General features: G+C 43.6%; 1 protein-coding gene across 2 annotated transcripts; it reads left to right on the top strand.

Moving 5' to 3' along the window:
- Nucleotides 1–716: 716 nt before the first annotated feature.
- On the top strand, nt 717–25,754 carry PCBD2 (pterin-4 alpha-carbinolamine dehydratase 2). Of its 2 annotated transcripts, XR_014226845.1 has the most exons (5): nt 717–814; nt 3,561–3,692; nt 22,244–22,324; nt 23,774–24,103; nt 25,034–25,754. XR_014226845.1 is itself a non-coding variant. In XM_082291598.1 (4 exons), exons 1-4 carry the CDS (start codon nt 731–733, stop codon nt 23,867–23,869), a joined length of 393 nt encoding a protein of 130 aa, XP_082147724.1. In that variant the 5' UTR covers nt 717–730; the 3' UTR covers nt 23,870–25,754. The 2 variants fall into 2 exon arrangements, 1 of the variants encoding a protein (XP_082147724.1); XM_082291598.1 differs by having other exon boundaries at nt 23,774–25,754.
- The last annotated feature ends 1,832 nt before the right edge of the window (nt 25,755–27,586 follow it).

The raw sequence follows: 27,586 nt of genomic DNA, 5'->3' as shown, positions 1-27,586 counted from the left end.
CCGGGCTGGATTGTCCCCGATGCTCATCTTTGCAACGCTTAAGAAACAGGGATGCATTCACAAACAGGACGGGGCTTTTCCAGTGCTGTCCTGTGGGGTGGAAATGACACCTGCCTGCTCACAGCGCGACAGGATCCACCCGCGGCCGCGGCCGGCAGCTCCGCTCGGCCGTTCTCCTCCCAGGTGGGTGTCACAGATCAGGGAATCATCAAGTTTGGGAGACCTTTAGACTGTCCAGTCCAACCCTCCACCCAGCACCGCCACTGTAACCCCTAAACCACACCACCCAGCGCCAGATCCGGGTGCCTCTTAAACACCTCCAGGGATGGTAACTCCACCACCTCCCTGGGCAGCCCGGTCCAATGCCTGACCACCCCGACAGCGAACAAGTTTTTCATAATATCTGATCTGAATCCTCCTATCTCAGCTTTAGGCCAGTTCTGGTCCTCTCACTGCAGGCACGTCAGAAGAGATCGGTCTCCCCCCAATCCAACCTCCTTCCAGGGAGTTGCACAGAGCCATGCGGTGCCTGAGCCTCCTCGTTGCTGACCGATGGCCGCTTTGTCGGTACACCCGCCGCCCCGGGCGGCTGTTGCGGCGCAGGCAGCTCCCCTTCCTCTCTCCCCCGTCTCTCCCGCTCCCGGCGCGCTCGCAGCTCCCGGTTCCGCCGCGGGCTGCGGCTCCTCCCGCGGGGCGCGGCGGGGGCGGGCCCGGCCGGGCCGGAGGGGCCATGCGGGGCGGCGGGGCCGGGCTGCGGCGGGCGCTGCTGGGAGTGCGGCGGTTGGCGGGCGGCGTCGGGAGCCCCGCGGCCATGGTGAGGGTGAGGGGGGACCGCGCCGGGCCGGGCTGGGGCTGAGGCCGGGGGCGCGGGGCGGAGGGGCCCCTCACGGACAGGCCGCGGGCTCGGGTCAGTCCCCGGCCCTGGGGGAATGGGGATTGCTCAGCCTGGAGGAGGCTCCGGGGAGATCTGGTTGCCACCGTTCAGTACGTGAAGGGGCTAGGGGAGAGATGGAGAGGATTTCGGACAAGGGCGTGGAGGAAAAGGATAAGGGGGAATGGCTTCACACTGATAAAAGGTTAGATAGGATATCGGGAAGAAATTCTTCCCCACGGGAGTGGTGAGGCCCTGGCACAGGCCGCCTAGAGAAGCTGTGGCTGCCCCATCCCTGAAAGTGTTCATCCAGGCTGGATGGGGCATGGAGCAGCCTGGTCTAGTGAAAGGTGCCCTTGCCCATAGCAGGGGTTGGAATAAAATGGGCTGTAGGGTCCCTTCCAACCCAAATCGTTCTGTGATTCTCCCTGTGTCCCCCCGCCATCCCACCTCATGGCCGATTATTTTACAGAAAGCTGATAATGAACAGTAAGTGCAGGGTTCAACCCTCGCCCCTCAGGCATGAGAGTTAGTTCTAATTTTTATGTAATGACTTTTTTCCCTGAGCTTCCTCCAAACAAACGTTATTGATCCCTGGTCGAGCGCACCACCCAACCGCCCCTTGACCCGAGTGTGAGTCAGGTGCCAACACCTCGGGTGCTCGGTCAGCATTGGCACCCGGCGCCCGTTCCTGCTTCCCTGGGGGTCTGGCCATGCCTTTGACGTGCTGCTGAGGGGTATGAGCGTGGAAACGCAATCGGAATCTCCCACTTTATCTTTTTGCTTGTACAAGCTGCTTTCTGCTACATTTCTGAACATCATGATGTGTCGAGGAGCTGACTCAGGATGTGGCCTCCACAATGCAAAATGTGCTCGGTGTTCACCAGGGCCTGCATCAAACTTGGTCTCCATATTGCTATTAAAAACTCTGTGATCAAATTTCAAGTCACAGCATTGTCTTGTCAATGGCCATGTGTCACGTGAGGTGTCAGGAAGACACCACAGTGTCCCCAGAGTTGGCACAGGACATGTCTGTGCCAGTCAGAGAAGTGGACTTTGTGTTGCATCCTGGTTGCAATCCTGGACTTTGCTATCTCAAATAAAACACCCACCCCTATGACCCTATGACTTTTTGTACATTCGCAGAGTAATTTCATCTTGTGCCAGATAAAACAGTGCATTTCAAGACAGCCTTTGGCTTTGGTGATTTTTGTATATGCTTGAAAAAAAAAAAAGAATGTAAGAAATTCATGCCTACAACTGCAGTTACAGCAATGGCAAATCTGAAATTTGTGTTCTTGCAAGCCCAGAGCCTAAATTAGTTCGGTTTGGGACCTGTAAAACCCATCTCTCGTTACATCTCTTTGTCCCCCTAAACACAAATAGCAACAGTGATGCTGTTAGATTGATTTACCTCATTTGGGGTTTTTTATCCAATGTTGTTGATGAAAATGTTGCTCCTTGGTCCTCCTGCGTCTTAAGGCCTTGCTCAGGTCGCATTAATCGCGTTAATTCCTGCTCTGCTCAGACTCACAGCCCCATCTGGTGGCACCGGGGCTCCCGCTGGAGCACCGGCTGGCAAAGGTAAAAAATCCTGTGAGCTGCTGAGCTGGCGGCAGGTCCTCACTGCCCTCCCATGTCTGAGCGAACTCCTGGAGAAAAACGGCCTTTCTGGAGGACCTCACAAAGCTGGGCCAGCTGCTAAAATAAATACTAAAACAATCTGAATGTAGCTGTACTGGGGAGAAAGGTTCTTCCCTCTAAACCACTGCCTTTATCATGAGAGTCTGAGACCCATCTCTCAGAATGTATCATCTGAGGAAGGGCTCATGCTCTTAGTCCCTGCTTCTAGAAAAGGTATCAAACCTCTTCCAAAGGCCCCACAGAACATTCCTCTGTGTTTGGGTCTGGCCTTGTGCGTGGTTCAGCCCCTGATTCAGATATGTAGCATATGTATAAGCAGAGTGTTAATCTGTTGTGTCTGTGCTCCCAGTGGCATCAGGAGGACTCCTGTCGCTTCAAGTACGCCATACTTAAACACTGGTGCTTTGCAGAAGCTAGTGCTTTTACCAGTAATGTCAAACTTCTTATAATTGTGTCTGTATTGTCTTTTTTTTCTTTTAATTTAGTTATAAAGCTCTTTGTTCCTTGTAGAACTCCACAGTCTTTGCTGTCTTCAAGTCCATTCCTGTTTTCTTAAAAACATAAAATACGAAGTAGGTAGAGTGCAATCTCCTGTTTTTCTTCTCCCTTTTGAAATAGGTATTTCCTGATATCTCTTTTAGCCTTATAATTGTACATTTATCAGATAATACAAATCATCCCTTAATTATCAGACCGAGTGGAATATTTGAAAATTAAATGTGGTGTTAAAACATCTGCATAATTCAGATGACCAAGGGTGCAGGTACGCTGGTGTCCATCTTCATTCCTGGGAAAGAGCTTGTTGCTTTTCACGAAAAGCACTTAGCCAAATTTACTTGCCCAAAGAGAAATGGCAGGGTTTGGTTGGTTTAGGTTAAACTGGTCTGAGAAATTACAAACAGTAAGAAACTGCACAGTGAATTTTCCACATCCTCACCTTTGCACAATACATCGCCACAATTTCATCGTGTGGTTTTCTTATTGTTGTACAAAAGAGAACCTCAGCCTCACTCGTGCCATGCCTTTATTTTTTTCCGCTCAATAGTCCTCCCAGTCTCACTGGTTGACAACAGAGGAAAGGAACCAAGTTTTACTGGATCTCAAAGCTTCAGGCTGGTCTGAGCTGGGAGAAAGAGATGCCATCTACAAGGAGTTCAATTTCAAAACTTTTAATCAGGTAATGATTGTTGTGTGTTGCTTTTAATATAAAAGAAATGTAATTGCTTTAATTTCCATATGGTCCTGATGGGAAAATACTTATATTCAGAAGTTTGGGAGTATCCTGGTGGGGCCAAATCCTCTTGGATTTGTCCTGATGAATTGCTCTCAGATTCTGATCTCATTAGGTGGAGTAAATTAATTCCATTTTGTAGTTGATAGTAGATTTGTTCTAATATGACAGTTTCTCAATTATAATATTCAGGTCAGGGTCAAGGTTGGTATTGTGGAATCAGACAAAGCAGTATTTGATCCTCTTTTTTTTTTTTTTTTCATTACTAGCACTCATAAGTAAATGCTGGAAATACATAACTGATGGGCAGTGGGGATCATCTTTGTCAGGGAAATACATGAGAAAAATGGGTAAATATAAGAAAGAACAGAAACTTTTAGCGAGTAAGGAGGGGAAAATAGGACGCGTTTCACCTTCTAAGCAGGAAGACAAAGTTCTGGTATATCCTTGACTGAGTTGTAATAGCTGATCTTGCAGTGTGTTTGGCACACAGAGTGCTGGTTTTTATTTACCTCACTGGGTTTTTGTTTGGAGACAGGATCCTGAGCCGCATCTCTCTCGCATATGTCTCGGACATCAGTTACAGACTTGTTTAGAAATACTGAATTTGTTTTGAGATCCATGTTCATCTTACTTTCCCCTGAAAATTCTCTTCTGAGGAATCATGATGTTGCTTAGAAAAAGTCATGTTCCTAGAGCATGAATTTCCCTTTTGTTTTATTTCTGAGGGAGGGGTGAGCTCTTTCTTGGGAGGGAGAGAATTCCCAGGGGTTTTTTGGGTTGATGGATCTCACTGAGCCGGTTCTTGCCCTCACTGTGGAGGGACACGGCAAGCTCCAGTTTGGGGATGCCATGGGTTTGTTGGTGTGTGTAGGGACCAGGAGCTGTGCTGTGAGCTGTTTATTTACATGGCCTTGCCTAAACCCAGAACAAGATGTTTTAGGAAACCACAGTGGGCTGTATAAACAACGATTTGTAACGCTGGCTCTTTTTTCCTCTGTTTCAGTAGTTGTCACAGTAAGGAAAGCCGAGGCAGTATAGAGAGAAGGCGGGTGAGGTGATCCCAGCCCCTCTGCGCTGGGTGAAAGCAAAAGAGAAAACAACTGCAGGAAAATCCAGCTCTTGAGCAGGACAGTGCTGGTCCAGGGAGCATGTCCAGAGCCCTGAGTACATTTCTAACCTGAATGTTAATGTAGAGCAAATAGAACCAAATCAGTTCATTCAGAGGGCAGTGAAGGGGAGAAGCCCATGAGAGGGAGCTCACAAGGAAGCCTTGGTGAGATGTGCAGGCAGGTGGGGGCTGAAGCAACCAGGAACAAGGCGCATTTGACACCGGTGGGATAGAAGTGACCCTTGGAAGAGTTGAGGTTTCCTGGCTTTTAATATTCATGAAATGGCATCTCTGCCTGGCTATGGTCAAAGTCTTTGTTGGTTCAGCACAACTAGAAATGAGGTTGCCCCCAAAGTTAATTAAAAAGCGGTTTTGCTCACTGTAAATGAGTAAATTGGTTTGATCAGATGGATTTAGACAGTCCCTGTCTGCCAACAGACAGGTAAGGAGACAAATCAGTGTCCTGCACCAGCAGATATCTGGAAAATGCATTGCTTTGACAAAAATGCACAAAGTTGTATTTTTTTTTGACGGTGTAGATTTATCTTACAGCATGGATAGATATCCATATGTCTTCCTGGTTTGAAGGTGAATGGAGCACATACCAGTATAGGAAGTTGAGTATATTTAAATAAGCTTATTGGTAAATGATGAACTATATGTTTATACTTCTAGTACCTGTAGTCATAGGAGTACTTTAAAAAATGACCACTTCAATTGTTTGGGAGATATTAGAACAGTGTCTTTCATTCTTAGCTGCTTTCATGGATGTAAGGCAGAAATGAGAGCAGAGGCTGGGAATTTGCTTCAAAACGGAACTTTCTGCCCCCACTTGGGAGAAAAAGCCACGCGGGTGCGTGCTGTGGGCAGCTCTGGTTGGATTAAGCTTAGATGCAAATATCTAAGGGCAGAATTTCACCTGTTGATTTTTATGGATTTATTGCAGTGTCCCCTTTGAGTTGCAGAGTGCAGAAGTCATTCTTGTTCCTGTAGTCCAGGAGCAGGCTCAACATGCAGATCCCAAGGGCATTAGATCCTTACCTGGTATTAGAGAGCAGGTATTTGCCTTTCGATAAGTTGAAGCTGAAAATAAATTAAAATTATGCATGTATGCTTAATTTTATTAAATTATGCACATACACTTGTATTTATAATGACTATTAGTAAATACTGTGTTTACTACAACCTAGGAAACAAATGACAAAAGTGGAGGTATACCTGCCTTGTACTTTGGGAGAATTTAGTCCTGCAATGAAAAAATGGGACTCGTAGGTACAACTGCTTTCATTTAATGTAGTAAATATTCTATGTACAGGATTTAAAGTGTTTAGTAAAAAGCCAGAGGACTGAGAAATGTCATTTCCTCTGTGATCTTCTTGCTGCCCTTTTACAGATGGTATAAAATCAGGTGTGGAAAAAAAAAACACCCCCAAAAATACAAAAAAAAGTAGTTGAGCTGACATGAAAGGTATTTCAAATTTATGTTTTGCAGATGATATTGGTATGATTAATGTATTCATTGCTTTTTTTTTTTTATTGCTTCTTGCAGATAATGTTCATGATGCATGGAAAATTCTGTGGCTTCAAAATCTATGCCAGGTTTACAAAGTCTGTGTATGTCCACAGATGTTAAGAATATAAACACAACTTTTATTATAAAGTTGTGCAAATGTGTAGACATGAGCTTGGTTTATGTATATTATTTTCAGCATGAGAATGAAATGAAACTTCTGTGAAACAAGAGTTATTTAGATTCCTGAAGCTTTCAGGCTGAGATTAGCTCAGTTAAAAGCGATCAGCAGTGAGCTGCCTTTGTAAGGCTGACAAGCTAATGACACTTCTGGCTCAGGGAATTAGTTTGTAACCCAGAATTTGAAAGCACTGACGGTGGTTGTTAGTCTGAAGATACATTTTCATGAAAATGGGCTTTGGTGGTACAGTTCTCTGAAATAAGCTGAAAACCAGCCTGGGGTTACTACTGAAAGGCCTTTGTTGGTTTTGTTGCTGTGGATGCCCGCCAAGCACCAGTCCTGGGAGACTGGATGGCATTGGCTGTATGTTCCCATTATGTGTGGTAGCCTTCTGGTGGGTGGGTATTCTGCACCTTGTATAAAATAAAATACACCTGTGGTAGGGGCAAACACAATTCAGCTGTAGAGGAGAGTGCTGTGTCCAGAAGAGCTGTGCTGATGCTGCCAATGTATCCATTCCTCCTTATGCCTTGCAATTGCCCTGAGCTATTGCCACTCTGGAGTGGCAGGTAGGCAGTGATGAGTTAACACTGGAGTCTTTTACCTTCAGGACCCTCAGTGTGGTGCACTTGCTCAAGAGCACCCAGGTTGAGTCACTTTTCCCAAGGAACATGTGCTTGGCAGGAATGTCTGGCTGTGAGCGAGGTTTTGGAGAGGAGGTGGGCTTGGAGCACTCCGTGGCAAGTCTCAATCCCTGCTATGCACCTGGGTGCTCGTGGGCCTCTACAAACCTCACAGACACATCAGGGAGCTTCTCTGGGGCCCTTCTTCCAGGCGGCAGGGCAGAGAAGAGTGACTGGTGAGGCTTTCAGGCCATGGTGGAGCATCACGAAGGGACACTTTCATCCATTCAGATCTTTGTGCTACTGAAACAAAATGGTCTTCTTCCAGTGGAGTAAGCCCTCTGCTTCCAGTCTGCTCAAACAAAATTGGAAATTGGGATAGAAAGTTAATTTATGCCTCCAGATCATGCTGGTAACTTCTCCCAGCATTCCAGGTGAGTTCACCTTGAGAGCAGTGATCTGGAAGAGAGGATAGGCCTGTTTTAAAGATGTGAATTTCTCCCAGATTCATCTCAAGCCCAGTCCTGGGCTGGGCAAGCAGCTGTGAAGGGGTGTGAGTGCAGGATGCAAAGTGCTCTGTTTGGGTCCTGTATCCCGCTGCTCACTTTGCCTGAATTTGCAAGAACATCTTAGCTCTGAGACTTCCATGTCTCTCATCAAACTTGGTTGGATTTGACCAGAGGGTTTAAGGGGCAACTGCCTGTGTGATTGCGTTTCCGTAGGTAATCACACCAAGGCAGCAAATGCAGTTAGGAAATTACAAAGGTGGGCAAGTTTGCTGATGGTCAGGTTCAGCATTTACAGCTGCTTTCTTTTATAGGGTAAGTTTTTAATTAAGTTTGTTTTAAAAAAAAAAAATCATATAGGAAGTCTCTATAAGACCTCCAGCGTAATTTTCTAAAATGACAGGAAATCAAATGCTCTAAGAGTTTGAAAGCTATTTCAGATACATTTTTTGTCTTTTGGGGTAAGAGAATGGAGGTGGAAGATGAGCCTGAGTAGAGGGGACGGTATGGAAGTGGTGTGCACTGAGAGTAGAGGCACGTGTCTCAGTGCAATTTTTGTCTTGAGTTTTGAGAACATATTTAAAGATGTGCAAAAAATCTAGGAATATTAAATAAATTATTATTCTCACTTTGCATTTCCTTTACAGATTGGATATCTCTCTTAGTTGCAATCTGGGAAAAAAAAATCAGACAGAGCATGCCTTTTTTTCTCCCTCCTGGTGATGCCAATTTTTTTTCCTTTGGCTGTAGGGAGACATGCTCAGTTTTGTCCCTTTAAATTGATGGTTCTTGTTGTGTGATCCCAATTACACATCCAAACGAATTTGGTGGGATATGCAATGCATACTCTTGATTTCTTTTGATGGCAGTACTTGGTGCCAGTCCCTGCAATATAATCTGTATCCATCCTTCCTTTTTTCTACTCCTGGCACATTGCTTTGTTTTCTACATTCATCAAAGGTTGGAAAAACTGGTTTTATACATATAGGCAGTGTATTTCATTGCCACTTTATGTACTTAATCTTTTGGCTGTTTGTCTAAAAAAGGTCCACGCCTTTTATGTATTGAAAACATAATATCCTTTAACTTACAATCTGCAGAGTTAAAATGAATTTTATGGTAAATATTCAGTTGTGGACCACATCTCCAGCTTTTTATATGCCACAGCGGTCTTGTGTTTTTTTTCTTCTCCATTGTCTGATAGTGAGGTCATTTTCAGTCCTCTTGAGATATTTTATTCCCAGCCAGATGCAAGCCATATATTAAAAGTAGCACCTGTGGCTAATATCACAGCAGCTTACCATAAATTTACATGGTAACTAGGATTATATCTGTCAAGACTGTTAAAAAATGTCTAGTTTTAATTTGATTTCCAGTATTGAAGGAGCTCTCCAACATTTTGCTTCATAACTATATTTTAAAAGTTAAAATCACTCCATTGTTAAGTTTTATAGCACTCCCAGTGCCCATTAAGTTGATTTGTTAAATGGGGGTCAGAATAAAGCAAGTCGGCTACAGGAGGATCGGAAACCAACCCATTTGTGACAAATTTAGTCCTCGCGTGTGAATCTTCTCAGAGCCCAAGGAGTGATTGGATTCAGGTGCAGCCTGTGTCAGTTGTGTTTAACCTCAAAGCCTGAGCAGTTTCAGCCCGACTGTCACTTCTGCTAATCGAAAGTTGGACTCATTTTTGTACGTTTTGGGGGGAATTGCTATTTTTAATGTAGTATTGCTCTGCCTGCTCTTTCTGCTAGAGTTTTGCATTTGATTGCCTGTCGACTGAAAATAAATTATTTTTCTATCCACCTAGGTAGGTGCTGGTTTTCATATAGGCTTTCTGAAACTGCTTCATTTTCCATTATCCTTTGAGTCCTCTCCCATATGCTGTGATTTGTGCACCTGCAAAGTTATGAAAATATTTTGTTGGTAGTTATGTTGTTCACTAACTTCCCAGCATTTATGAATACAATAACAGATTTACAATAAATCAGAATTATTTATGAGTGGGTTTACAGAGTTGAGAATATCTTTGTATCTGAAAATAATGAATTTCTGGCGTATTTGCCTGTTGACATTTTCCTTTATTAGAAACTGATAGTGAAGTTTTTGGGACTGGCAGAAGTTAACCTGAGGCTGAAACACAGTCAGTGAACTGCATCAAGTGTCTGAGAGCAGAGCATAGTAAAAATATATGATTCCTGGATGGTCACACCTTCCTTGAGTTTATTCTTGGGATCGACTGAGTAAATAAGAGTCTCGCCTCTGAGTCGGCAGGTCAGGGTGCAGCTGTGGGACCTGGACATGATCCACCTGCCCGCGCCACTGCCTGGCACTGCCTGTGGGACAAAGGTAGTGCAGGGTCTGGGGGAAATGAAATGAGAGCTTCCAGGGTGATGGCTTGTTTGGAAGCTTATGATTCTCCTTCCTTGGCCTTGGGGAAGGAGGAGATGACACTGGTGCTCTGATCAGTGTGTTCTGTATTCAGTGATGCTTCTAGTTAATTGGCAGTCAGTGGTGAGAAGTTGTGCAAAGTTGGAGGTCTGTAAATGGTAGAAATGTGTGATCTGGTTGTGTCTAGGAAGAAATTAAATCCTTGCTGCTGGAAGTTGGGAAATAAGATATTTATTTTCTTCTCACGGCCATCATGGCTTGCAGTGTACAAATCCTAGAATGGTTTGGGTTGGAAGGGATCTCAGAGTTCATCTGATTCCGAACCCCTGCCTTGGGCAGGGACACCTTTCACTACCGCAGTTTGCTCCAAGCCCCATCCAACCTTGCCTTGAGCACTCCAGGGATGGGGCAGCCACAGCTTCTCTGGGCAACCTGTGCCAGGGCCTCACCATCCTCACAGGGAGGAATTTCATTCCAATATCCAATCTGATCCTGCCCTCTGTCACTTTGAAGCCATTGCCCCTTGTTCGGTCACTCCATGCCCTTGTAAGAAGTCCCTCCCTGTCTCTCCTGTAGCCCCTTTAGGTGATGGTTTATCTTTGTGCTGTGGAGTGTCCCATCTCCTCTTTGCCAGGGTCTGTGTGTGTAGAGGCCACCACCCTTGTGTCCCACCTGCTTGTGACAAGTGCTGTTACAGTACCCATGTCACCAGTATAATTTCATCATGGCACTGCCAGTGGTACCAGGCCACCAGGGTTATTTAAAATGTCATGATATTAATCATATTTAAATAAAAATAATTATCTTTAAATTGAAGACTCAAGAGTGGTCATATGTCCTTCATCATGCAAAATGTCGCATCCTGGTTGTGGTAGAGTTTGCATCAGTTTTGGGGTTTTTTGTGACTTAACTGTAATTTGGGATACTCATTTTCTTGATGACCTAAGTCATATTTCTCCCTAAAATAAACCATTATTTTATTGTTTATAATTATTGGGGTGTGGTGTTTCTAATTGCTGAATTTTCCCCCCTCAGTAGACCTGTTGTATCTCCTTTTATGCACTCCACTGCTTAAAATCTGCCCGGTTGACCTTTGGGCTGCTCTCCAGTTGGCTCCAATACAAATGTTTTTTGTAACAGATGGATTTATTATCACTCAAGTAAAAATTATTGCAGCATTTGTCTTATGTTTGTTGCATGCATTGATCTGAAAACGCAAAAGAAATTATTTGTCAAAATGTCTTTTGGATCTCACAAGCTGTCTTGTAGATTTCTAGCAAAAAAAAAATATTTCTCCTTTTTTTTTTTCCAGCTGCACAAATTGATTTTTTTCAATTAAACAGAACAAATGTTCTTACAGCCATGTGGACAGTGCTCAAAGAGAGCAAATGGGAGCAGGTCAACCTAATTTTAGCTACAGTTTCGGCACTTTCCATGATAAAACACCTTTGAAAAATGAATGGAAAATTCAGTGGGTTTGAATTCAGTTGAATAGCTTCATTTGGGAATATGCAAGTATGACTGCCTCTTCTGAAGAAGATGGTTACTCAGTGAATGTTCTTATCTTTTCAGTTAAGGAAAACTGATTTCTAGAAACTCCTTTATGCAGTAAAATTTATTTTTATGGGGGCACTGGAATGATGCTGGTTAAATGCAATCCTGGTTGTTTAACCTTTTGCATCTCCTTGCTTTTGGAGCAACGCCTGCCTATGGTTTCAAACCGTAAATTGCCTTTAGCACCGGCAGCTCTCACCTTCTCATACTCCCACAAAGGAGCGACGCGCTTTGGGATATTATTCTCTGCAGCTGTAATTAAAAATGGACTCCGGCTGGCAGAATAACTAAAATAAAACTACAACGCCCCTATTTCAAAATTAACCATTACTCACCAAAAGCACATCAAACCCACTTAGCGGACATCCGTTAATCCCGCCGTGAGCCGGTTCAGGCTTTAATGCACACTGTTTTACACGTTAAGGGGTTTGAAGTCACGGGCCAGTGCTGACCTTTCGCATCTGCTCCTCTCGCAGTAGGAATCTCCGCTCGCCGCTCCCCGTCAGGGTGGATTAGCGTGATGAAGTGCAGCTCTTCTGCTGGCTGCAATTTTGGGTTTTGATCAGAATTATTTCTTTCACAAACAATCACGTTTGGCTAAAACGTTACATCTGCTCTGAAAAGCCACTGGCAGGGCCATGGTTTATCAGGGCAAGGCATGTGGAGGTTTTTTAGCCCTCTTTTATAAAGCTACAAACCTACTTCACATGGGTTTTTTGGGGGGAGAGCTTCCTTTCTTCCACTTGCCCTTTATTCCTTTAGTTTTGTTTGGCTGAGATGAAAAGTCATTTTGGACAAACATGAAGCTGGTTGTGATGTCTTGGAGGGGTTTGGTGGGAACACAGTGATGAGTGGGAAGCCCTGTGCTGAGTCAGCACCGCACTGTTGGGTTTATTTATTGCTAAGGATGCTTTGTAGGAAAATGTTATTTATTCCTAGCATCTGAGGAAAAAGTCCTGATTGCATCATCTACTGTGATTTTCCTCAGACTGGGATGAGAATAACAACAGACAGTTAAATATATGTCTGTGTATGTCCAAGGTGTCCCTGGTTGAGGGAACATTTCGTCTGTGTTACAATGTGTGGGTGCTTGTAGTAAGCTAAAATACTGTTAACTGTACAAGCCCAGAATGCTAGGTTTATGCATGCATCTTGTAATGCCCAATCTAACAAAAAAACAAGAGTTCTACAAAGGGTTTCCCTTTGTGGCTCATGCGAATTTCTAAAAGAAATTTGATGTTCACTGGAGAACTCAGAAATCCTATTTGCCTCCCCTCCTGAGCCTGTGTCCCTGTTTCCAGGTGTACCAGTGTACAAGCAGCGTGGGTTGCCCAGAGAAGCCCTTGTGTTCTGGTAAAAAAACAACCAACAAAAACCCCATGGAACTTCTCAAAATATTGCTCTTGGAACATACTCTGTCACTTCCAGGCATGTGCTTGGAGCATAAGAAGGAGTCTGAAGACAGTGGATAATGTGAAGTGCAGGTTGAGTATCTGAATTGTTGGCAGTTAGGTGAGCTGTGTCCTTAATAACACAACTTAGTGTAGCTGCTTTTATCCTTTTCTCTGTGACCTGCTCCAGCTATTCTTCCAAATAGCAGAGACAGGAGATGAAGCTCAGGTCGAGGTGACCTACAGATCCCAGAGGGAGCAGTGGGCATGGCAAACCAGGCAAGGGACCCAGCTGTGCGGAGCTTGAAGGATGCCCCATCTTGTCTGGGAAGATGCTTGGTCTGTCCTACTCTTTTTTCCCAAATGTTCTGTTGTTTCTAGATTTTAAATGTCTTCTTTTGGAAAATAACATTTGAATTTTATGGTGCAATATAAATTAGCAGCCTGCCAGTGCTGGCCCAGGTAAGTCTCCTCCTGAGTTCACTGCCCCTGCGTATCGCCTAAACTCTTCTACTGTAAAAGGTGGCCAAACATTAAAATCTGTTCTGACAGTACAGTAGGACACCTTCAGCAGTTGAGTGAAACGATTCCCTGACTGGATCTGCAGTAAATGGTCCTTAGTTTGCTTTATTGCAAATCTCTAGATCTTTTTAGCTTCTGGCTTGGCCAAGAGAATGATGGGAAGACCTGTCCAAATTCCTCATATCTCCATCGTGTTTTCTCTGTTGCATGTTTGAATTGCTGAACTTGTCTTTAAAAAAACAAACTAAACCAAAAAAGCTGACAGGATAGTGGAAGATGAAATGGTCATGAGACCAACTTCTTCCCTTAATCCATCATAAAGCAAAGCCTTTCTTATCATTCTTTGATGTGTTCTTAGGATCATAAATGGCAGAGATTTAGAGGATTATCAGAGGCAGGATATGATTGCCCTTGGATGCTCAGCAGAGAAGATCTTGGATATTAAACTGATAGTATGTGTAATCTTGGCCAAAAGACCAAGGAGAATTTTGTCTGAGCATCCCTGTGTTATCAACAGCAGGGATGGCATGTGAACTTCACTTTCATGTCTGCAGAATGAAATCATTCCTTCACATATGAGTAAAAACAAACATTGGGGAAAATAGCAGAATATTTTGTTCTGCTCTAGTCAAATGTGTTTCATCCAAAATGCGGCGTGATGGGATAATGAACTCCTCTGTTCTTCTACACCATACCTGCACTCCATAAAAGTCAGAGGGTTTGAGAAACTTCTAAAAGTGGAGCATTCACTTAAATTAATTCTGATCTGCTCTGGTTTATGATACCTTCATGTCATGGACTGGCACTGTGCTGTCAAGGATGATTCATTGCCCTCTGCTTTAGCAGAGGGCTCAGGTGTCTGAATTCAGAAGGTTGGAACTGGGGACTCCCTGCATGTTGTTACTACTTTTATTTTATAGTGGTTTGTGTGATGGCTTTACTACAGTACAGCCAAGGGTTTGATTTGCTGGACCAAACATTAGCTTTAACAAGTCAAATTATCATTGTTCTTTCAGTTATGCAGCCAAGAGAATTTATTATATTAAGTGCCTGATTACTTTAGCAGGTGCTCAGTAAATGGGGACTTCACCGTGTTATTTCATGTTTTTAGGTAGGGTGCAAAAAGCTCATTTTAAAAAGTCATGTTTCTTGAAATTGCTGTTTTATTTGGTGCAAACCTCCTAAGTGCAACCTTTGTATTACATTTTTTAACGCAAAGCACACAAAAATGGCTTGGGAGGTGGAGAGCCACATTGAGCTTTTGACAAGGCTGGAGGATTTCTTCCATGTTCTAGTTCAGTCCTGAAACCTGGGATTATTTCCCTCTTTTTTTCTGGAAAATGTAATTTAGAGATCTACAACTTTTAATAAATAAAATAATATTTATTAGTCTATGTTTATAAGTGCTGAGGGACTGGGGGAAAAAAAGGAAAAATAAAAGCATTTATTTTGAATATTTCAATATGAAATGATGCATCACAAATACCATATGACCTAGTTCCAGGTCTGCTTGGGATTTAGGGTATCTACTTATTTTGCAGAAGTTGTTATGGGCAACTAAAATTATATTTATCTACCTATAAACAAACTAATGTATTTTCTAATATGGTTGTATTGACATTGAAACTTTTATCACTTCCAGAAAGTTTTTATGCTGCCTTAAGACATCTCCATTTTCTGTCGCTTCTACTCCATCAAGTCTATAAATCTCTCTGGTGGAACAGGTGATTAATTTTGGTGTGAAGTCTGTTCATTAAATCACCAAGAATATTTTCTGTGTTCTGTTCATGAAAGCCATAGTGCAATCGCTTATTGTAATAAAAAGGAGAATAGGAATAAAGATCCTCAGCATGGAGGCTGCTGGAAAAGTCAAGATGTGATGAAGAAGAAGGTAATACATGTAACATTTTATGGTTTATTATTACCAGTAAGAGAAAGAAGGCCTAAATTCAGCGTTTGTTAAAATCCTGATATAAACAGGCTTAGAAAAGACCAGGTTGGGGTTTGTTGTACAGATTGTACACAAGGGTTTTTTGCATACTTAAATGAGCTTGGGAGGAAGAGGAGAGAAGAGCAAGGAGCAGGATTTAAGTGCAGCTCAGTGCTCTCTACTTTCCTCAAAGTCCCTTTCCTTGCACTGATCCATGTCCATTGACCTTAGCAGAATACTTGAATTTGCCTTTCAAACCGGTTGAAACTCAGATGGGGCAAATGACACTTGCATCTGCTTTATGACTATTAATGGTTTTAAGATGAAAGAGGGTAGATTTAGATTGGATATTAGGAAGAAATTTTTCCCTTTGAGGGTGGTGAGGCACTGGCACAGGTTGCCCAGGAAAGCTGTGAATCCCTGGAAGTGTTCAAGACCATCTTGGATGGGGCTTGGAGCAACCTGGGATAGTGGAAGATGTTCCTGCCTGGGGCAGGAGATTAGAACAAGATGGTATTTAAAGTGCCTTCCAACCCAAACCATTCTGTCATTCTGATTCTGTGATGTCGTAGCTTAGGTCATGGCTGAACTGGGAAGATGAAGCCTTAAACTCCAATCCCTTTGGAGAGCTGCATCTCAAGCATTGTCAGAACTGTGTTGTGTCTAGTGCTGCACTGGGTCTAGAGGGTGCTGGGTGAGTGCAAACTTCCCTTTGCCACAAGCGGTGTGGGCCTTTCCTGGGACAGCATTCCTGAAATTGCCTTCTGTCATCTCCTGCGGCTCTTGACATTGTACCGGTACCTGTGCGAGAAACGTCCCCATCGAGGCAAGGCTGTGCCTCCCAGCTCCACTCCTCTCTGCCTCCAGTTATTCTTCATGTTCTTCAAATTGGTAAATCATATGACAATAAACAGAAATACCCTCAGTGAAGAGAGAAGGGGAAACTGTTGTTTATCTGGTCAGGTGGTTTAGATTAGCAGTGATGCTGGTCTGTATTATGTTACTTTAAATCATAGTGTCCCAACAGGACATAAATTATGAAGATTGTTACAGTATGTTTCATCCAATGTAAGATCAACAAATTGGAATAATTTTTTTAATAGGAAAATCAGTGCTTTGGCAAGGTTATTGGTGAAGAATTTAATTTAACTTGAGCTTTGCTTGCATTATTTCTTAATATATAAAAACTATTTGCATAATGTATGAAGTATAAACATTTTTGGAATCAAAGGCAAGAATGCCTTTTCCAAGATTACATAGAGTGGCAAACTACTTAGAATAGATCAGTGTTTGTGCTTTTGCTGTCAGAAATGTTTGATATAGAGCTGGCAAGCTGGTTTCTTCACTGACATAATTGTAAACAAGTGTTAGGAGACAGAAACAGCGTTCTTTGGAGAACATGGTGTAGAGGTTTGCACGTTCTCCGCTGCACATCTAACACAGAGAGCAATGTTTACAGCCACAATAGGAATATAAATAGGTAACTTTTTTTGGAGTGTAAAGCAGCATTGCACTTTTGTGTCAATGATGTATGCAGATAAGTATGGGGGATGTGAGTGGTCAGCTCTGGATTTTTAAAGAATATTGTAAACACAGAAAAGCATTGACAATTCAGTTGGAAATTTGAGTTGTGGGGGTTTTTACAGTTTCAGATATTGCTATGAAGACAGGAATGGCATCTCAGTCCATGCCAGTGTGTCTGTAGTATTATTCTTCCATCCTTTCCTGTCATTAGTATCCTTATCCTTCAGAGTTAAAAGCACTGCTTTCCCTAGTCACAAGTGATGCTGGGGAATGGGAGGGTTGCCTCTGTTCACAATATTTTGCTGCTCAAGCTATTAAAGAAGAGAAAACTAAATTTCTACCAGTGGTTCATCAGGTGTTGTTCACCGTCAGACCCTGCTGGGTGCCCATGTCAGGATGGGGTGGGATGGAGGGAGTAGGGAATTGTAGGCACAATGCCTGATCTGCCTTGTCCATTACTTGAAGCCTCCGCAGAGAGATGGAGGACATGAGTAACATGAGTTTAGCTCTATTTTGGTGCATGGTTATTTGCATTCTTAATTACTGCCTCACTGTTTGTGGATTGATGTTAGAAAAGGGGGAGCACAATGAGAAGATATTAACCTGTTTTATGTTGTGTATGAATCCAGACACAGACAAAAAAAAGGAGGAAAATATCTAATGCCATGTGGATCCAGTGTCCCTGGGGATAGTCAGGCAGCTTGATGATGCCAGCTGGGAAGAATCCCAAAATGGGCACGTGGTTTTGTGAATGAATACCTGTCCTTCTGTGCTGCTGCCATCACTTTGCTAAATACTAGTTAGATTCCTCTTTTTTTGTGTTTTAACTATGTTGTCATTTTCAGATAAAGAGTGTAGCTTTATGGCATGATTTATGATATTTATACGATAAAAGTAGTGATGGAATAAAGAGAATTAAAATAAAACAAACTGCAATTTTTTCCTGCGAGCACAGCGGAAATGTCGTGACAGCCCTTGTGACTAGCAGCTGGTCCTGACTTACAATAGCTTGACGTTAAAGAGCTTTTTCCTTTTATCTTCTGGCTTGTAGCTCACTGTTAGGTAGTAATGTCAACTGGATATATGAAAGCTTCTGGAGTTTGGGAGTGAACCTTAATGATTTGATTTTATTGTTACAAGTGTCAAACTGCTAAGGAGAATACGTGCTGTACCCTGGGTACTTTTTACTCAGGTGAGTGGAGAGCAAACGTGTGAGGTGTAGTCATCTCCTGTATGACAGTGTCACTGTAACCTGAGTAATTTATTAATTTCCCACTGATAAATGGTACAGATGCAGCCTGGGTGGCGGGGGAAGGGAAGACAGGTAGCCCTTGCACTGCAGAAGGTCAGGGTTAATGCTACCTCCAGCGTTATAATGACAGATGGGAGGCAGAAACCTTAATGTACTTGTGATTAGCACATGCTTTCCTTGGCTGGGCGTCCAGAGGATTTAAGAAGCCCGAGTGCACACTTCATTTTAAAACAAACAAATAAAAAGTGTGCATGGTTATATTGTTGAGCCTTTCAGCTGTTTTTCTTATATATCTCCACTTTCAAGTCAAGTACTGTCAGCTGCTTTCTTGTGGAGATGCACGGGGGTGATCCATCACGGGGGACTTGCAGTAGGTGATGTATGAGCACAACACAACGACCTGTGGGCCTTTGATGTATAACTCATCAAGATAATGTTGGCAAGCATTGTACAAAAGCAGCATGTTTAAAAAGTATTAAGATGAATGGATTCCTTGCTTAAGGAGTGTGAAAGGAAGAATAATAGCAGATTAGCTCCAGGATTGTGCGGTTCTCCCGGAGCTGTGCAGCACTGTGTGGAGCAGAGGGGCAGATGGAATTTCATCTTTCCTCCCACTTTTGACAGCAAAGTGTCTGGCCCTGGTTTTCCCATTCTCTGGAAACAAAAGTAACATTAAGTCTTATTTTGTGATAGTAGATTATATCAGTTTCAAGAGCAGTTTGGCCAGTCACAAAACATTGTGAGATAGCTGAATTCTTTTTAAGTTTACCTGGGGGTTTTTTTTCACTTCTTTGGGTTAACTTGTTCTTCTAAGAGTAGCCCTAATTTTTATCTCATGGAGACAATAGTAGGGCTGCTAATATTTAACAGACATTTTAGATGTGATGTTACAACTGAAACACCAGTAGCTTTTAGTTCGTTCTTTCATGATCTTAAAAGACATGAAGGGAAGGAGAGGGAAGACATGTACCAGTGCACCCAAGGCATCTTGTCCTTACAGGATTGCTTCGCTCCTTACTTACATTGCTCTTCATGGTTTGTTGCAGGGACTCTGCACTTTGCCACCCGTTGGGTGGCATGATCTACTTGTGTGGAGTTCCCTGTATGTCTGGATACTATTTTAGCCCAGAAGTCCTAAAAGGGTTAGGTTGAAAATGTGTCTAATATGCCTATTACTGAAAAAACAGAATACTTCATAATATTTACTCCACTGAAGTCTCTTTTAATACTTCTTTATGGCTTTTAGAAAATGCACAAAATCTTTCTTTCTCCTGTCTTTTTATTTTTGAAGGAAAAATCAGAAAAAGTTCTCGTTAGGGGCCAAGGGACTGCAGATCCCTGTTGTTAATAGGGTGAAAGTCAAGACTGTGTTGGGTCTCACTGTAATGAGTGAAGTGCTTGTCCTACTTTCATCAAGAAATGTGTGATGGTCTGATAAACTCTGCCCACCAGTGCAGTTTTGACAATGATCTTGCACTGCAGACTGCATAATAATTTTCATTATTTTTAATTAAAGTTGAAGAAGTGCAGACTCCTGCTCAAATTAAGGTTGGTTGTGTTGCCGGAATGCGGTAATTACTTTAATTGATCACAAGATAGTTTCCTTGATCACCAATTAGACCAAATTACCGATCAAGTTTCAAGACGTGAAGAAATGTCCAAACTGATTTTGTGTAATAGTGTTTTAATATCTAACCAAACCTAAATATCTTTTCCTTCCAGAGCCAGTTGTATTTTCCCAAAGAAAGGTTAAGGCTCTACAAATATAAAGGTGATTCATAAACAATAGTGTTCCAATTCATTTAATTTGCAAAGGAAGTATTTAAGACCTTAATGGAGGTTGTGTTGGTGAAATTGCTCAGTAGAACCATAGCTCATTTTCCTAGTGAGAGATATACATTTTGTGTGTAATTAAAATAAACTAAAATGCAGTGAGTAAGTTGCTGTGGGTAATGTGCAAGGAAGGAGAACGTCTCCGAGCAGAGCAGGGCATGCACGAAGGCGGGCAGGCTTCGTCCTTCTCTGGTTGCAACAGTTGTGGGCAGCTGGAGCAACAAGCAGCAGGATGTGTCCTGGGGAGAGTCCTCTCTGCTGGAATTTATTCCTTTTCATGAGTTGGACAGTCTCAGGTTGAGCAGTCTTCGGTAGGATGAACAATTTTATGACCGATGTCCATTTTATTCAGCTGGAGACTCCACTCTCAGCGGGGAAGGGGTAGTGGGATGGCATGTTGGTGCACTGACTGGGGGGATTTGGTGGTCCACTGATGAGGAGGATTTGTCATCTGAAGTGTGGAGGAAGGTCTACAGAGCAAATTAATTTTTTAAGAGTCATTTGCTTGTGTAATTTTCTCTGTGTGCTTTCGTTGGAGCAATGATTACTGTCTCACCCATTAGTGACTGTGTTTGCAGTGTGACCCGGGTCTGTACGTATGTGGGCGAGTTCCTGGGATGAACAGACAGACACCAATAGAGCATACACAAACCTGCTAGGGGATTTTATAAATTCATTCTTATTTTTTCCCTTGGTATTTGTTTCTATAAAGGCACTTTGGTTGCAGACACATCACTGTTTTAAACTTCTGGGGACATTTCTGTGTACAGATTGCTGTGTTGTAAATAGCATTAAGCCCATGGACACGCTAAAAACATTTAAATCAGCACTATTAATAGAGAAGCTTTGCAAATCTTTGCTAACATCGGATGCACAACTTGCAGCTTTCTACTTCAAAGTATACTGCTGAAACATGGGCAAATTTTTAAAGTAATTGTTCACTCAAAGTAAAACTAAACCAAGTGAGAGATTCAAGGGAAGTTAGATTCTTCTGAATTTTGGAATGCTCTTGGGTCAAAGAAAAAAAGCTTTTTAATTGCTGACAGTTTGGTGATTTCCAAATGGCAAACCTCATTGGAATGATTTTCTCTGATTATAACGTTTGCATTCATTTGACTGGCAAAGCGACCAATAAAGTCATTCTTCATCCAGGCACCAATTCTTTTTTTTCCTTAAAGGTTTTTGCAATTTGTGAGAGGGAAAAAGACTTGAAACTATTATCAACCATTATATGTTATTCATTGACCACATGTTTGTTTGAAATGGCCATCGCCTGGTGGAATGCGGGCTATATACATTCTCTTCCATAAATTAGCACTAAAAACCTACCTAAATCAGGTATGGTTTTGTGGAGCTTGTTGTATTATAATCTGAACCAGACTGTAACGTGGATGTTCCTCCAGCTTTGCATGTTAATTCAGGTCCTGAACCCGATGGATGGAGCTTGGTATGAACAAAGCCTGCTGCTGGGAGGCGTCCTGCTCACATTCCCAGGCCCTTCCGGCCCCGCTGCATAATTACAGTCTTGATTTGCATGGACATTCTAATTTTCTTTATAATGCAGTGATTTGCTCCTAAGTACTTTGGCAAGGGCCTGCTATTATTTTCCTTTTGAGCCTATGATAAAACCTGTGTCCTGGGGGAGCATGCAGGGACAGAGGATTGGAAAACATATTTTAACTCGTTTAAAGGGAAAACATGTCTCATAAAGCAGAGGGGCAGACCCACCCACTGCCTTTTTCTCCCCAATAAAATAAATAGCAAAGTGGTTAAAGGGAGAGGTGTGTTTCTGGAAGCAGTGTTGGCCATACTGTGGCATGGTGCTTAGTTAGAAATGGCACGTTTCTAAGATGCAGTAGGGGATGGAGGACTTGGGATGGATATTTAAAATCCCTGCTGATGCCAGAGGTAAAATCATTGCTGTCAGCAATAGCTTTGAGTACTGGGCTAAGTCACATTGAGCAGAGTGATTTACCAGGATCTGTAGGGGATCATTTCAGCTGTTTTGGGAAATGCACCAGTGGCATGAGAAGTTCAAATGCCTCTTTAGCACACACAAACCCAAGGTGCAGCCATCTGGGGCATCTTGAGGAGATTTTGAGATTTTGGAGTGAATCTTGCCAATCCTGGCGGGTGGAGTATTTTCCTCTTTGCTCTCTCTTTCCCTAGGCTTTTGGATTTATGACACGTGTTGCTCTACAAGCAGAGAAGATGAATCACCACCCAGAATGGTTTAATGTCTACAGCAAGGTAACGTGTTCACCAGCCCTAGTTACTCACACGGCACTGGAGTTAAGGAGACCAAACCACTCGCCCATTCTCTCTGCCTTTATTTGTAGCTTGTCTACAAGATAAGGGAATGGGAAGTGTCTCTATAAAGAGATACGAGATTTTAAAGAGATGCTGAGATTTGCAGCGGTGAGGAATCAAGAATGAAGCTCTTTGCGCTTGCTGCCAGCTATATGGTTGGGGCCTGTGGCTTCACCCCTCTGGCTGAGATCTAAAAATAAAACAGAAGCCTTTAAACTCTTATTTAGCCAACCTGAATAAATTAGTGTTTTGAGACTGCTCACCAGCTCTCATTCCTCTCTGTGCAGCAGGTCAGGAACTCAGCGGTGTAGGGTAGCAGACTGTTGGTACCTAAATGGGAGCCTGGCAGTCTCATTTTAGATTTGATTTTTAAAAAATTGTAGGCTCCTATGTCTCAACATAGCAGCTTATAAAATTTGTTTATAATATTACCTAACTGATGGTGGTCTTGTATTTACAAGGGTTACAAGGATTACTGTAACCCACGAATGAAAGGTGCTGTGTAAAGGGTGAAATTATTGCTCTCCCTTCAGTTTTATTTTCTAATACTTCTCATTGCATTATATCACACTGTTTGTTGTAGCATTTAGTGAATATATGGCAGTCCCACTAAAAATATACCAAAAGAAAGGACATGTCGACAAGCAGCCTGTAGCTCAGACCACCACCTCCAGAGCAGGACATCCCACCTCTCACTGCAACTGAGCCTCCCAGCAGAGACTCTTCCTCATCAGCCCTTCAGGTCACCTTGTTTAAGGGACATTAAATGATCACTGGAAAAAATCCTGATCACCCATTCTTCCTGATTTTATTGGATTTCCAGAATATTCAGAATTTGTCTTTTTTTTCCTTTTGCGTCTTCCCAAAATCTCAGTCAAAGGCAAGACAAAATAATGCCCAATTTGTCATCTGGCTCAGTCTAAACAGACCTGTGAGACAGCTTTTTTAAAAATTTTTAAATTAATCTGCAACAAGCTTAAGAATTTTTTTACTTTTGGGATGCTGGTTTTTAACAAAATGTGAGCCTCTGACGCAGCTCTTGGCAGCTTGGTCACTGGCCCAGGTTCTTCATGAAACTGATCCATGGAATTTAAATGTAAAGAGTGAGTGATTTAATCAGACACCTCTTCTTGGATGAAACCCAAGAATGCAAAGCCTGTGTTATTCTGCAAAGGGGCTCATTTTGGTGAGATTCCAGGCTCTGTAACTCCTCACCTACAGCGTCTTCTGGTTTACATGAGCAGGGAGGGTCCAGCTTGGTGCTTGCCAGGAGCACCAAGTAAAACCAGCTCACTATGGAGACACACAGCGTTCCCAATGAATTGCTGTTCAGCCTATGTGTCAGAGATCAAAATGCCTTTGTAACCTCTTTCTTTTCCTTTTTGACAGGTTCAGATAACTCTGATTTCCCACGACTGTGGTGGGCTGACCAGGAGAGATGTGAAGCTGGCTCAGTTTATTGACAAAGCTGCTGCTTCGGTTTAACCAGGATGTAAATAGCTTTAATACAGTGTCCAGCAATATTTTGTGTTTAAATTGGAGCCCTCTTTCTTTGTAATCCTAATTTCAAAAACCCCTAGAGACAAGATATTTTGTAAAATGAATGGCTGAGCTTTTCTGACCTTCAAGACCTTCATCTTGAAATCCCTCGGGACACCTGTGCTTGTCCTTTCCCATTGCTGGCTCTGCAGGAGGATGTAGTGGATAAACCAGCAATAAGTAAGTTTTGAACAATCCTTTTTTGGAAACTAAACTGAGCTGGAATGAAACCAGGAGCTCACCCATGTGTGTTGATGTTCCCCAAGCCCACAGGAACGGGTGGCAGCTGCCATATGAGCTTCCCCCATGCCTGGCCATTTCCCTCCTATAGATTTGTAGATCTCTGCACTTCAGTGTCAGAGCAGCCTGGCTAGGTCAGTCCCCTCTGGCTTGGTACCACCATCTCTGCCAGTGACCAATAACAAGTGCAAGGGACACTGGGGACAGCAGTGCAAGCTGCTGCTGATGTGTCCTTGGAGTTGCAGCTCAACTGGCAGGAACAGCTGTATCCAGTGTTGCTGCTTGAGAGCCTTTCCCCGTCTGACGGTATAGAATCACATAACCACAGACTGGTTTGGGTTGGAAGGAACCTTAAAGCTCATCTCATTTCAACCCCCTGCTAAGGGCAGGGTCACCTTGCACTAGACCAGTTTGCTGCTAGCCCCATCCAGCCTGGCTTGGACACTCCCAGGTGCAGGACTGGATCTTGCAGTTGCTGAAAACTTTAGCTCTGGTACTGCAAATACAAAAGTCCCGGTGGGCTCCCAGCACCCACACCATTAAATGAAGCATGTTCTTAAGGGCTTGGTCAGGTCAGTGCTCAGCACCCAGCAGGATTGAGCCACTATTGGTGTTGTAGTGCTCCAGTACCTGCTGGATCAGGTGGGGGTGGCTTGGCCAAGTGGCCGGAGCCCCAGCCAGGGCTGCCGGCGGTGAAGGAAGCAGCATTAGCAGGATTCTTGCTAAGCTGGGCTTGACTGAAGCTATGCTCACCGATTTTTTTTCATTGCAAATGTTGTTGAAGGAGTTACAGATCCCGCTGACGTTTAAAATAATTCCTTCCGGGGTTTGAATGTCTTTGTTTTTATCCTATGATCCTCCCTGAGACAGATTTCCAGTGCCGGCAGGGAGATTTCATCCTGCTTAAAGCTTGCAGGAGAGCCTCTCACCCTGCAGTCCCCCTGCCAAGTGTCCCCAGCGTGCTCCGTCATGCCCTTTGAGCAGCTCCGGGTGCGGCGCTCCCAGGAGATTGACACCTCCGAAATGCCGGAGTGCATTGCTCAGATGACACCAGCAGCACAGCCACCAGCTACCAAGAAGTGAGATGCACGAGTGCCAAAATCTATATCGGGGGTACATGCGAGGTGTGTGGTCTCTCAGATATTTTGGGATGCAAAATGCCACGAGCTGCCACCCAAGCGACTGTTGATAAAATGAGGAAGATATTTCTTGTAAATCCTTAGCAAACACACCGTCACGTGCTAATTGGTCACACACAGGGAGCAAGATGTTGGGGTTTATTGTCAGTAACCCTACTTGGGATATCAAGTTAATACCTAAAAAGACCCAAATTCAGACTACGTGCTCAGCTGTTGTTTTCTCACAAGTGCCTTTCCCCAGTGAAGTGGAGGATTTCCCTGATACAGTTTGAAAATGGTCACTGTTGTGAAGAGCGAATAAAACTAAAACAAGCAACCAGGCTGTGATGTCTCCTGTTACTGGTGGGGAAGTGAAACAAGCTTCACCCAAAGTTTTGACAACATCTCTAATGAACTGTGAAAAGTCTGTTCAGAATTTATATGTAACGCATGGGCTTTGAATAAAACCAATAAAATCAAATTCCTCCTTTGTAATTTGTTTCTTTATTATTGTACATATGTGACAAAGCTGTTTAGTTTGAAGATAAATTTAAGATAAATAATATTTAGTTACTGGGAGGTCTTTGGTTTAGAATATTGATATTTATTTACATACTCTGAGGAAAAAAATCCCTGTCAACTAATTCAGCTCAGAGAGTTGCACTGTCTGGGGGTGTTGAGAGCCCTCACCAGCAAAGGGGCAAAAATACTCAGGAATGAGGAGGATGGCTGTGAAATGCTTCAAGTTTTATGGTCAGTGCTTGTTTAGCCATAATTTTAGCCATAATTCAGTAATTTCTTGATAACTTCTGGGGCATCCCACAGACCTGTAAGTAAGGTGAGCATTGCTGTGAAATGTAAATAATACAAATATAGGACATGGGGAAGGGATGCACGATCTCCCTGAGCTGGAACTTCACAGCAAACTTGGACAGCAAGGATTTAGTGGTAGGCGCTGGTTTGGGGCCAGGAAACTTCAGCCTAAGGCTCCTCTTGAGGAGAGCATAATTTGCTCTGCTCTGAGCAAAAGTAGCCAGTGTACAAGGTTTGGGCCTTTCCCAGGTGGCGGCATCGCTGGAGCTGTGCTGCTCTGTGAAGATAGGGCTCAAGCAGCTGCCCAAAATAAAGCTGCTGCTGCTGTGCTGACTTCTTGTCCAGGGCAGTTGGTGCCTGCTCCCCAAGAGCCCATGAAGTTGCACCCCAAGGCAACGTGTTGCTGCTCCTGCAATCACCTTTCCCTGTTTGCTGCCAGCTTTAGATCACCAGCCACCAGGTTAAATATTCCCCTGGAGTGTTTGGGGGTTTTTTGCTTTAAGGCTGATTGTGGCTTGAAATACTTGGATAATCCATCAGAAACAGCCTTCTTGCAGGCAACCCCCCTGTGCTGAGACTGATACAACTGTGTCCCTCCCACCAACCTTGACCATGGTGTATGGGAAACACTGTCCCTGGGAGACCCTCCAATGGTGCTCTGTAGCCACAGGAAATTAAAAAGCAAAACTCGAGGCTGAGAGAGCAGAGTAGGAAAGATGCCTGCAGTGTGCTGTGTGTTGGGATCGCTGCTCAGCTCGTGTGAGGCCGTAGATCAGACCTTCACAGCACCAGCTCTGAAACAGGGCCAGAGAATAATCCTTTTCTTTCCCCATAGTGGGAGCTCAGGTCCAGTAAACTGCAAAAATCATATCGAAATGAGAGGCAGTGGCATCAGCTGTGCTGTGGGGCTCTAGGAATCAGGTCCCACAGCTCTGCAGGAACATGTTAGAAGTCTATCTCAGTTTGGGAGTTATGGCTCAGTCTGGATGCAGCAGCATTCCTCCTGCCATTCCTCCTCCTTCTGGCTGCCCAGACTGATGCTGAAGAGGCTGAAGAAGAGGTGGGTATTCTGTTAATTAACCTCTTTCACCTCGGACACTTTTGGACGTGAGAAGACTGATGAGGGCATGTCCTCACCTAGCTGCCTGTCCCACTGGAATGATACACTGATGTGGTTACTTTGCACGTGTCCATTACACATCCCTGGCTCCAGGGTGGGGCTGGAGGGATCACAGCACCCCTTGGGACAGGTCCAGGCTGCTATGCTGGTCATTGCTGCCTCTTCACTGGCCTTGCCTGGAGCCTTGGGGGTTCAGCAGAGTGAAACTGCAGGGTGGATCCCATTGGAGTTTTTTGGTTGGTTTATGGATCAGCCCAAGGTCAGGAGTGCTTGCACCATCCATGGGTTTGGGTGATGAGCACAATTCCTGGGTTTGCCCAGTCCCTGCTCCAGCACTGCCTTTGTGCTGTCTTGTAGCCTGCCAGGTCCTCA

This window comes from Coloeus monedula (assembly GCF_965178545.1).
Source record: "Coloeus monedula genome assembly, chromosome: 15".
Taxonomy (NCBI): domain Eukaryota; kingdom Metazoa; phylum Chordata; class Aves; order Passeriformes; family Corvidae; genus Coloeus; species Coloeus monedula.
The sequence above is the reverse complement of the archived record's forward strand: the minus strand, read 5'-3'. Positions and strand labels throughout refer to the sequence as shown.

Excerpts from the sequence above, each read along its gene's own strand:
- PCBD2 (XM_082291598.1), top strand. The coding sequence starts at position 731 with ATGCGGGGCGGCGGGGCCGGGCTGCGGCGGGCGCTGCTGGGAGTGCGG. Across the intron at positions 815-3,560 it reads TCGGGAGCCCCGCGGCCATG|TCCTCCCAGTCTCACTGGTT; the intron begins GTGAGGGTGAGG and ends TCCGCTCAATAG. Across the intron at positions 22,325-23,773 it reads GGTTTAATGTCTACAGCAAG|GTTCAGATAACTCTGATTTC; the intron begins GTAACGTGTTCA and ends CCTTTTTGACAG.